Here is an 11,170-nt window from a genome sequence, read left to right on the forward strand (position 1 = left end):
ATGAAATTTTAAAAATTATTATTTGTGTATGCAAGGAGATCGATAATTTACCTCGTAAATCAAGGGGTCAAGCACTTCTAAAAATATCGCACGTGCTGTCCTTTGGGTTTGACATAATTCCATTGTATAAGTTTAACAAGTGACTTCATAACAAATTTGCATGAATAAAACTTTACCTGGATTCAAGAGGAAATTTATGGAATGTAATTAGAACATGCAACTTTAAGAGTGATTTGCCCCTCTATTTTGGACAAAAATTCTAACACCCTTGACCACAATAATTAAAATTACGATTGATTAATTATTTAAATAAAAAAAGTTTGAGTAAAAATACAAAAGGTTGATGTCTACGGAGGCGGAGAACATCACGGTTACTATAATCGATCATATCCAAGTTTCAACCCATTTCGTAGTTTTCTTAGTCGCAAGTAGAGTCAGTATTCATTTCAGTATTTCATAGTTTCTTCGAAGACGTAGTCATAGGCGTAGTTTGGATACTTAATAAATCAGCGGACATTAGTAGAACATTAAACCGTGAGTCTCGCTTTGTGGTAACCTTCCGCTATCCATCAACCCAGCCATCCAGTCGCAGATTTACAGAGGTACGCCACTACCCCCGGCTGATCTAGTTTGGTTAGAAAGGCTTTTTATCCCTACCGTTCATTTGAAAGTAGAGTCACAACGATAAGTCTGCCAGAAAGTTTTCAAAATTATGTTACGATTCGAAGTTTTACAGTTTTAGGATTACTTAATTAGGCACATAATTGATAAAAGTAACATAACAACGTCAAGTATGTCACTCCACATTACTTCTTTGTATGTTGTCAGTCCTTTGAGCATTTGGGGTTTGGATATGTCTAATAAAAGAAGCTGGTGGAACATTGAAATAAGTGTAAATACTCTTGGGACAGTTTAATGCTACAGAGACTTGGGCAGTACTACGTCATGCACCGTCACGCTAGCTTCCACTAAAAACATACCAGGAGGAGGGGCTTTAATAGCATTCATCCTTTTCAGGACGGCCAACTTGCATCATCTCCTCCATAACCTGTATATGGTTATGGTCATACTTATCACTGTGAGGTCACTAAAACATCAGGACTAATCGATTAATACAAAGACCCTCTAAAATCAAATTCGGCGAAAATGTTACTTTAAAACATAAATATAATTACAAAGATAATTTTGTAAACCCAGAAACGTTATTAATTAAATATTGAGGTAGTTTCAATTTGCGGCTAGATGGCGCCTAAAACGTATAAGTCGATGCAGTCATGACGTCATACCCTCCTATATCTTATCTCCGATAAGTAGCTCGCGATCATCATAAGATTATAAGTTATGTTCCATAAGTCTCACACTACCAATACTTAGTAATACCAGAGAACGACAAGCGAGAATTGACTACACGCGGTTAATTTTGCAGTCCATCTCCCTATTTAGTCTGTACTAAGCCTTTGATAGCGCCTCACCAGGCGTCGCTTTACCTCGAATCATGACAAGCTCCAGTTTGTAACCAGTAACAACTTATGGAACATAACTTATGAACTTATGCTATTATATACGTATTAAGTAACATAAGAACTCCAAGTGTGCCAAGAAAAAGACACACGACACTAAAGCCTACAGTCCTGTTGCAAAAAAAATGATTAGTTGTTAAACATTGTTTTATTAATTATTTACTAGCTGTACAATTTCACCAAAAAAACATTGGCACTATCAGAGGCAAATATAAACATAATAGAAAGTGAGACTGTAGGAAGAATATTGGCATTGCCTCTGAGCCAATGAGAAAATAACTCCATAAGGTTAAACTCTGATTGGTCGACCATAGAAGCTAGAGAGAATACGAGATATGGCGCGTCTACAGATTACAGAAGCATTCATTCACCCTACCACCACACTTTCCATTATTTTAATTTGCCTTTGGTACTATACTATGTACAAAATTAATAAATTTTCTAAAATTGGCAAAGATACATTATAATATAATACAATATATCGGACCCCAGTTTTAAATTAATAGTAATTAGTAATTACTTATTAAAATTTAAATTACAGCTTATAGTTAATTAATTACTATTTTAAATATATATTTTAGTCCCCAATTAGCCAGGCTTATTCCTGATCAGCGCCACCTACCCATAGCGGCGACTTTGAGAACTACTGTAATCGTCAAGCCAACCAGATGTCACTAAAATCTGGTGACGTCATTTTTGGTAAGACCCGAGAGTGCCCGTCAGTGACGTCACCAGATTTTAGCGTCATCTGATTGGCTTGTCGCTTACAGTAGTTCTAAAAGTCGCCGCTATGGGCAGGTGGCGCTGATCAGGAATAAGGCTAATTTCATTATAGTTCTACATGTATATTCCTCTGAAAAATCACACCTGCCAAGACTCATTATTTCAAGAGGGCGTACGCGCACATTTTTCATCAAATCACCTTCACTGGTTCACGATTATTGATTTCATTCTATTTGTCACGTGACTAGAATGTTTGTCACCGCATTTGTCCAATAGTCACAGAAGTACAATCACCTAACAGGACACACGTCAAAGAGTGTTTCCTCTTCATCCTCCTCCTCATCATCATCATCACCACATTCACCATCATTGTGATTGGCTAGAAGCCATTCGGAATTTTCTCTCACACTATCTGATACAACTTCATCTAATCGTTGATGAAAATGAAGACAGAATTCAATTAATTTAATCAATGTTTAATTAAATATGGTTAATTATTTTAACGATAACTTTATGATCCTGTACAATGTGTATGTGACTAATGTTTACGTGAATTTAAAGCTAGCTTTAGTATAAGAGTTCTGCTTTCAACTAAGCAAAGAATAGCCAATAACTTTGCTTCTATTGGGTTCTCAATTATACTAACAGCCAATAACATTATAAGCCATGAATAGCTAACCAAATTTCTGCTTTAGTTAAAATAGCTTAAATTAGCCAATTAAAATACTAGTTTTGCGCAACGTCCCCTAAAGTTAAAGGGATAGTAGTAGCATTTAATTTTCGAAAATAGAGACAATAGAAACACAACCCCGCCCCTTTAACAACAGTGTCGCCATCTGGTGGAGGAAAATCTCGGGCTCACGACGCGCTACATCATAGTATAATCAAGGGGTTTAATTTTCGAAAATGGAGACAAAAATAGAAACGTAACCCCACCAGTCTGGGAAATAGCACACTTCCTCTGGTCCAAAACCAGTTTATTAATTGCTTGGACCAGTTTTTTAATTCAAAAAGTGGGGGTTACTGGTCCTCGGGACCAGTTTATTAATTGCAAATCTATAGGAGAACATAGGCTGGGACCACTCCGGAGACCAGTTTATTATTTAGGACACTAGGGGGGTCACTGGTCCCAAGGACTAGTTTAAAAATTATCCTTATTTCCCAGACTGAACCCCACCCCTTTACCAAGAACGTCGCCATCTGGTGGAGGAAAATATTGGGATCAAGACGCCCTACGTCATAGTAAAATCCAAGAGTCTCAACAGGTGACATCATAACCCGGGTCATTTAATTTACCAAACATTATTCAAAATCAATATTTCTTAGGTCTGCTAGCAGAGAGAATTTAGAAGGGGAGTGGAAGGGGTGGTTTGGAATGTAGCGCAACGTCGTCTGCTAAACGTTATCTAGGCAGGTCGATTTCCGGTATGATGCGTTTGTAATAGATAGATTTTAGAACACGTGACCGGAAACTCGCCTACCCCAAAAAGCTCAACGCGACATCTTGTTTGGGCGTCATCACGTTTAATAGAGTCAAAGGGGGGCCTTCCACTCCCCTTCTAAATTCTCTCTGCTGCTAGCCAGAACCCCTTAACCCCAAGGGATTCTTTGAACCAATACAGTGCAGGTTCTGGCTAGCAGACGCCTCAGTAGTCAACGTTTTTAAGACCAAATAAATGGTAATTAACTAATAATAAATAAGAGATCAGTTATTTTTTTTAAATTTTCCCATCTAATTTTCAGAAAAAAACGCCGTTTTTTAAGGTATAATGCCTGAACGTTTCCTTTAACAATTGCTTCATATACTACTATCCCTTTAATATTAAAATACTCTTTCATATAGAATCTACCTCCATTAAAATAAGCGTTAATATTAAATTAAAATTAAAAGCAAAATAAGTTAACACACACTCATTAAAATTAAGACACTCATTTAAATACCTGTTATTTTTCTAATATTTTGATAATTCCCATTTTATAATGAAAAAATACTGAAGAGGTTTATGTATATATGACTGTATATATATAAGAATATTTAAGAAAATAGCCGGCAACCTTTGACCCAACCGAAGGCATTCCCTATAGCTGCTTAGAAAGAAATGAAAAGAAAAAAGAAGAGGAATCGGGAAATAGTTGACGGGGAAAAATAGGCAAAGAAAAGAAAGTATTAAAGAGATGACAGCTTGGACGCAAAAATGAGCTCAAAACAAAAAGGCGGGATGAAATTTATTAGTGGAATTAAAATTAAAAAAGAAACGGAAAAATTAATTTAATTTAATATGAAATTGCATTGTTCTTAATTGTAATTAAGCAATAATTGCTTAATTAGAAACTTCCTAACTAATATTTTAATTTACAAACCTGGATTGGATAGAAGTTTTAAAACCATGTGCAAAGATATACCCAATAGGCATATTAATAGACCAATCATATTGAGCATTGTCATTTGGTCACCGTTATAATTTACAGCAATATACAATGTGCATACTTCCTAAAATTTAACGAACTTATGGTTGGTTAAATCATTTTTGTTAAGTGAATTTCATAACTAAAAGGTAAAGTTCAGGTAACATAACATTATACCTTAATTTAAAAGAACGCCCGTTTTCTAATTATAAAAGTTAAATAAATATATGATAATTAGCATTAAAAATAATCAAGGACTACTGCGCCATCTACCATTGGTTTAGTGGCGTCTGCTAGCCAGAACCCACCTTACCCCTTCCTTACCTCTCCAATAATTAGCATTTAATTGGTCTCAAAAATAATCAAGGACTACTGCGCCATCCGCCATTGGTTTAGTGGCGTCTGCTAGTAAGAACCCACCTTACACCTACTTCCCTCAGCCTGTGAGAATTTAACCAATCATGTAGGGGTAACGGGTTCGGTTTAGCAGACGCCACTAAACCAAAATGGCGGATGGCGCAGTAGTCATTGGTTTAGTGGCGTCTGCTAGCCAGAACCCACCTTACCCCTACCTCCCTCAACCTGTAAGAATTCAACCAATCGCGTAGGGGTAACGGGTTCGGTTTAGCAGACGCCACTAAACCAAAATGGCGGATGGCGCAGTAGTCCTTGATAATTTTTAAGACTAATTAAATGTACTAATTATCATATTGTAATAAGATATCATTAATTCATATCCTTTTATATTTAGAAAAAGCCTCAGCCTCGTTCTTTCCTCAGCCTCGTTCTTTTAAGGTATAATGTTACGTTATCTAAACTTCCCCGTTAATGTTATAGAATATATATAAGCTTTATGATATGCACCTTGACGATTCCTGCTATGGACAGAGTTAAACTTGATGTATAAGTAAGTAATAAGTATTCACTAAGCTCCATTAAAAACGCTATAGTAGAGCCAAATAATATTAATCCACAATTTCTAGATAACTTTTCCCAATCACTAAAACGGAAAAGTTTCTCGCTTGTTGCAATGGGAATGCCTTAAAAAAATTAACCATTATGTATTAAATAACATTTTAAACAGAAAAAAATGCATATTTTGAATCTTTTTGAACCTTCAAATGTTACAGCCAATGGTAAAAGACCCATGATCATCCATGGTTGAACGTGATAGATCATATCAACTGGATTACCTAACCCTGAAGGTACAGATATGTTAAAATAAGTCTGTTAATGTTTAATTAATGGTTTTAACATTGACGGACCAATATCCTTTCTTTGCATTACAAGCTGTGCCAGGGTCCATCTGAGACCGGCTAAGAAAGAGGCACTTAGGACCAATAAAAATCCCTTGATATTAAACTGAGTAGATTTATAAGTAAACATAAATAATCCTATGGAAATTAATAGGACAACAAAAATCAACGATGGACGCTGAAAAAACAATTAAATCTATATCAGAATATTTCTAACAATTTGACAACCCGACTCTATTATACCTTCCTTTCTAAGCCTAAAACCAATGAGAACCCCAGAATAAAAATGACGCAAGTTGACTTGGTCATAGTATATCTGAAAGATCGTCATATAATAAATTTGTTATATCTTTCAACACTAAATGATATATTTACAATGATATTGTTATGAATTCAAAGCTCCAATTTGAAAATCCTATATCTAAAGCACTGGCAACACCTGCAAATTACATTTTTCCAAGAAGTTGTAACATTTTCAAAGAAATTAACCCAACCCAACTTGAAATATATGAGAAAAAAAAAACCCTAACCAGTTATTGCCAATTGTTTCACGTAAACAGACCATCCTAATAAAACCCTTGCTTGTCCAGTACGAGCTTCCCATATAGCTCGGCATATCCCAGAGAGAACAAACTTGACTACTAGATGACATATCACAACAGTTAACGGAAAGTGGAAGTCCTAAAACACGTTTATCAATTGAATTAAGTGCAGATTTATTTCGTATCGTACAAAAACTAGGAGCTCCGACGACCAACCTTGATAAACCATTTTTGGTAAAAGGTGATTCCGATGGAAAAGCAGTAATAAAACAATACAAGAGCTAATGTTCTCAAGATTACTAGAACAAATTTAACGGAGCATATTGGAGTAACCATTCCTGACGAATTTCGACGAATTGGTCGACTCTTTTCATCACCGCAGAAGATTGATGGAACAGATTGCGAACATAGAGAAAACCTGCCTCCGCTGTTATTTTCTTTAAAAAATCCAGCCACAAGTTTCTCATTTTTTATCGCGCTCCGGTGGCGTTGCATATCCGAAAAGTCGGAAACATTTAACGTTTATTTGATTGATTATTTAGTCATTTCTATTAATTAATTATTTATTTATACGTTTAATGTTTAATCAGCTTTAAGGTGTATGAGTTTTCGTACCTTCTTCCACACGTCGCAGAGCTGAGCTAAGCCTAACTAGTAGTCAGCACTCAGCATTGAACGAATTAAATTTTGACCTTTGACCCTACGTAACGCTATCAGCTGATGGTGCTCGAAATGCCGCCGGGATTCCGGGAATCCCGGGATCGAGATCAAATTTAAATCTTTAACATAAATAAATGCAAACGCAAGGGGCAAACCGATAAGATTTACGATTTTAGGGGTTTTTTTTAGCAATAGGCTGTCGGTAAAGAACTCATGGTGAGAAATGAGGCCGGCTGTACCACAGCAGGCTGGGAAATAGCACACGTCCTCTGGTCCAAAACCAGTTTATTAATTGCTTGGACTAGTTTTTTAATTCAAGAAGTGGGGGTTACTGGTCCTCGGGACCAGTTTATTAATTGCAAATCTATTGGAGAGCAAAGGCTGGGACCAGTCCGGAGACCAGTTAATTATTTCAGATATTCGGGGGTCACTGGTCCAAAGGACTAGTTTAAAAAATATCCTTATTTCCCAGCCTGTACCACAGTACCAACAAACCTGGCAGCCCGGTTTCACCTGTGGCCTTGGGCTTGTGGGCATATTCCGCATATAGTAACATACGATCATACGACCTACCACCCCAGGGGTCAAAACTTATTTAATTTCCATTATTATACATTCTTTATGATCCACCCATAAAATTATTAGCAATGAAGTAGAACCATCATCCTAACATGTTCCGTTTCATACTTTCATTAGTCATATTCTATAATTGACATACTACCGCTACACGGTTAGTTGAAGGTCAAGCTAATACATATATAAGCATCATCCAAAAACACATAAATCATCAATAAAATCCGAAACATTACAAGCAGCTAACGAAAACAAATATGTAATCATTGATATATCCATATCTCATTTACAAGTTGAGCCGCTTGAGCGACAATAAAAATAAAACTATCCACGTAATCCGTATTGACAGTTACATGGGGGTAGAAATAGCCAAAGGGTCGAAGGAAACAGATAACCGACAAATAAAGATATGATCTTAAAACATTGCACCACCTTGTGCAATGACATTTTCCGAGAATCAGGATGGGCTGATAGGCTAAAGTGAACTAAAAACAGAATTTAAAACTATAGTATCTGACTAAGTCGAACCAAAGAGAACGTACGATGAATTCTAATCTTATGTTAATTGCATTTGTGGCCCTTTTAGGTAATCTAATTTTTTGGAAAATTGAGCAGGTAGCAACTAAACATAAGCATAATTTTTGTAGGGAGCACTATGAGTCTACAAATAGTGTCCCGATCTTCCTGGGACGCAAGACCACCTAAGAGTAGAAACACTATAAGTACCCCAGTACCAAGGGTTTTTGTCCACCATACAGCCACACCGTTATGTCGCGGACTTCAGGCGTGCAAAGCTGAATTGAAGGGAATTCAGAACTACCACATGGACAATAAAGGTGAGCTGCCTGCGACATGCTTTGTTAGCAATTACTACTGGGTCCTGCATTATGACTAACTACATTTTTCCTAATTAAGGTTGGTCGGATATTGGATACAGTTTTTTAATGGACAGGGACGGGGTAGTGTACGAAGGTCGTGGTTGGACTGCACAAGGAGCTCATACTGTCAACTACAACACTGTGTCAATTGCCATATCATTCATTGGGGATTATACTAACACCACGGCTACTGTTGAACAGAAGACGGCCCTTAAGCAGTTTATTGCTTTTGGGATAAGGAACGTAAGTAGTAATCGTTACTGTTCCATAAAAGCACAACTAAACATTGTTCTACACTTTCAGAACTACATTAAAAGTGACTACTTAATCAATGGTCATAGGGATGTTGCTTGTACAGCATGTCCAGGAAATATGTTATATGATTATTTTGTCAAGACGCTTCCTCGATTCGATAATAGCAAGAAACCAAAATGCTAATTTTAAATTATGCTTAACTTGTTTCTATCATATTGTATTGTCACTTTGACTATTAAAATATTTGCGTCATCAACGTAGTAACCGTTTTCATAAGTCTACAAAATTACATAGCAAATTTAAGATTCAACTGTCGTCTGCTCAATTGTACGACACCCGGTAACCTTCTTGGAATAAAAATCAGTTTTTTAATCAAATATCCAAAATTAATGAAGGTTTTTTGTTATTAAAGTAATTAGTTTATCAGTGCTGTGCATGTTTAACCGTACGATGTTAAGTCTACGAGTACTAAGAGCCGCAAGTTGTTTAAGGAAAGTTAGTTTATACAATTTCGGGCCTTGTCCCGCTTTATCAGTCCGGCTTCCTAAACTTATCAACACGTCTGCCAGACATTCGGTTTTACCGAATGACAATCATGGGGATGGTAAGACTACGGTGACAGTCATGAACCAAGATATGCCAGACACTTTGATGATTAACTCATACAATGAAATGGGTTTTCGATTAAATTACGATTTCTTTGTGGTATTTAAAAATTCATAATGACAGTAGAGTTATGGAAGTAACTCAATAAATGTTACATTAATCCTAAATAGGTTGGCCCGGCAGTAGTATTTCCCAAGTTAGTCCTACAATGGAATGTTGGCAACACTGTTGACACCATCACGGAAGAGTCACTGTCCCTATTCAAAACACTCGACCCACCAATCGACATTCTGATTGTTGGAACTGGGAATGCTGATTCTAAACCAGACCCCAAATTAATCCAGTATTGCTTAAAGAACAAGATAAACGTGGAATTTTTACCAACGTATCAAGCTTGTACCACATTTAATTTTCTAAATGCGGAACAAAGATACGTAGTAGCTGCTCTCATACCACCTTCAGTTATTACATACAAACATAGCCTAATAGCTTTACAACGCAAAAGAATACTGGAATTGGGGGACAATGAAGAAAAGCCAAGTGAAACCGATTCACCCATAAAACGTCTTTAAAACTATTAAATATAGTTATGTAATTTATGTACATTCTTTTTGAATTAAAAAAGTTTAGTCTGCACTTGTTCTTTGTTCTATGCCTAAAAAAGTTTCAATGATCTAGAAAAGTTCATACTATTTTCGCGACTAAACAAAATGGCGTCGCCCAGGGGAGACGTGTATAGGAAAATACCTCAAGAGAAATTTCAAGCTAGAAAGTTCAGTTTTTTTAGTAAAAATGCTAAAGTACGAATAATTGGCGGTGTTGCTTTAACCTTCTTGTTTAGTAAACTGTTATACGATAATGTAATTGTACCGATGGGACCACCAAGTAAGTAAGTTAGGGAATAAGCAAGGCTTACGTTGACAACTGTTTCAAAATTAAATGCCCAAAAATCTTTATTATAATTATGCCGTATTTTGACCGACATTGATTGGAGAATATTCAAATTGAATTTGAGGTGCAGAATAAAGTAAATTAGGCTTAAGTTTCCAAGGGAATCACTTGCGTAAATATGTACCTATTCTGGCGGCTTTTTATGGGTCAAAGTTCACCGTTTCGTGCGAAAACAAATATGGAGGCCGGTGGGGATTACAAAATCTTAAAGCAAGCGTGCTTGGGTCACGTGCATGGACTCATCCCCCCCCTTTGATGAAAATGAATTATTACTTACAACCACAATTATGATCATTCTTCATCCTGTCACAGTATCTTTTCCAAAATCCTTTCAGAATTTGAATTCCGACTCTTGACGAACAGAGAGGAAAGGTTCAAAGAAATCCTGGACAGGAAAAGGGCGCAAATTGAGGCGAAAAAAATGGCGGCAAACTTGGAGAAAACGTCCACTGAATAAATTATTTTGTTAAACTTGTAACTAATGTTTTTGTCAACATAATGTAAATAGAAATTCGCGCAATTAAATTAGTAATAAATCCATACTTTTGTGTGTTTAAAATGTCTGTTAATTATTTCGTAAGTTCATTGTTTCCAACGTAGCAGCTTGCCTCGTTGACGAAAAGAAACCGCGTAAGTTGATTACGTCACTTCCGGTTTGCGTAACCATCTCTTTACGTGATTGGGTGTAATTTTCGTAAGGTTAATAATCCTGCAAACATATTAAATATAATTACAAACTACATTTTAGGGATTATCACGAACAAATTAACATTTATTTCGATTATCTATTTTACAAAGTA

The 11,170-nt window shown here is 36.2% G+C and overlaps 3 protein-coding genes across 3 annotated transcripts; 2 read left to right on the forward strand and 1 right to left on the reverse strand.

The window, feature by feature from the left end:
* Positions 1-1,649: 1,649 nt before the first annotated feature.
* On the reverse strand, positions 1,650-7,530 carry LOC149690362 (solute carrier family 35 member H1-like). Its single transcript, XM_089869897.1, has 10 exons — positions 7,063-7,530; positions 6,664-6,995; positions 6,436-6,586; positions 6,281-6,344; positions 6,149-6,221; positions 5,915-6,083; positions 5,765-5,848; positions 5,514-5,689; positions 4,605-4,734; positions 1,650-2,670 (listed from the first exon to the last, which is right to left on the reverse strand). Exons 2-10 carry the CDS (start codon positions 6,940-6,942, stop codon positions 2,534-2,536), a joined length of 1,263 nt encoding a protein of 420 aa, XP_089726023.1. The 5' UTR covers positions 6,943-6,995; positions 7,063-7,530; the 3' UTR covers positions 1,650-2,533.
* A 501-nt stretch (positions 7,531-8,031) lies between these two features.
* On the forward strand, positions 8,032-9,073 carry LOC149690363 (peptidoglycan-recognition protein SC2-like). Its single transcript, XM_089869900.1, has 4 exons — positions 8,032-8,266; positions 8,328-8,516; positions 8,596-8,801; positions 8,862-9,073. Exons 1-4 carry the CDS (start codon positions 8,224-8,226, stop codon positions 8,994-8,996), a joined length of 573 nt encoding a protein of 190 aa, XP_089726026.1. The 5' UTR covers positions 8,032-8,223; the 3' UTR covers positions 8,997-9,073.
* A 44-nt stretch (positions 9,074-9,117) lies between these two features.
* LOC149690364 (NADH dehydrogenase [ubiquinone] 1 alpha subcomplex assembly factor 3) lies at positions 9,118-10,929 on the forward strand. The gene is made up of 3 exons (XM_089869899.1): positions 9,118-9,518; positions 9,590-10,304; positions 10,706-10,929. Exons 1-2 carry the CDS (start codon positions 9,249-9,251, stop codon positions 9,989-9,991), a joined length of 672 nt encoding a protein of 223 aa, XP_089726025.1. The 5' UTR covers positions 9,118-9,248; the 3' UTR covers positions 9,992-10,304; positions 10,706-10,929.
* The last annotated feature ends 241 nt before the right edge of the window (positions 10,930-11,170 follow it).

This window comes from Phalangium opilio, unplaced genomic scaffold (genome assembly GCF_054372755.1).
Source record: "Phalangium opilio isolate 3A_F unplaced genomic scaffold, DU_Popi_V2 ptg000031l_1, whole genome shotgun sequence".
NCBI lineage: Eukaryota > Metazoa > Arthropoda > Arachnida > Opiliones > Phalangiidae > Phalangium > Phalangium opilio.

Coding starts and splice junctions, on each gene's coding strand:
- LOC149690364 (XM_089869899.1), top strand. CDS start 9,249: ATGTTTAACCGTACGATGTTAAGTCTACGAGTACTAAGAGCCGCAAGT. Junction 9,519..9,589: donor TAAATTACGATTTCTTTGTG/GTATTTAAAAAT, acceptor AATCCTAAATAG/GTTGGCCCGGCAGTAGTATT.
- LOC149690363 (XM_089869900.1), top strand. CDS start 8,224: ATGAATTCTAATCTTATGTTAATTGCATTTGTGGCCCTTTTAG. Junction 8,267..8,327: donor TGCATTTGTGGCCCTTTTAG/GTAATCTAATTT, acceptor TAATTTTTGTAG/GGAGCACTATGAGTCTACAA. Junction 8,517..8,595: donor CTACCACATGGACAATAAAG/GTGAGCTGCCTG, acceptor TTCCTAATTAAG/GTTGGTCGGATATTGGATAC.
- LOC149690362 (XM_089869897.1), bottom strand. CDS start 6,942: ATGCAACGCCACCGGAGCGCGATAAAAAATGAGAAACTTGTGGCTGGA. Junction 6,222..6,280: donor GAATTCATAACAATATCATT/GTAAATATATCA, acceptor ACGATCTTTCAG/ATATACTATGACCAAGTCAA. Junction 2,671..4,604: donor AAAACTTCTATCCAATCCAG/GTTTGTAAATTA, acceptor ATCAACGATTAG/ATGAAGTTGTATCAGATAGT.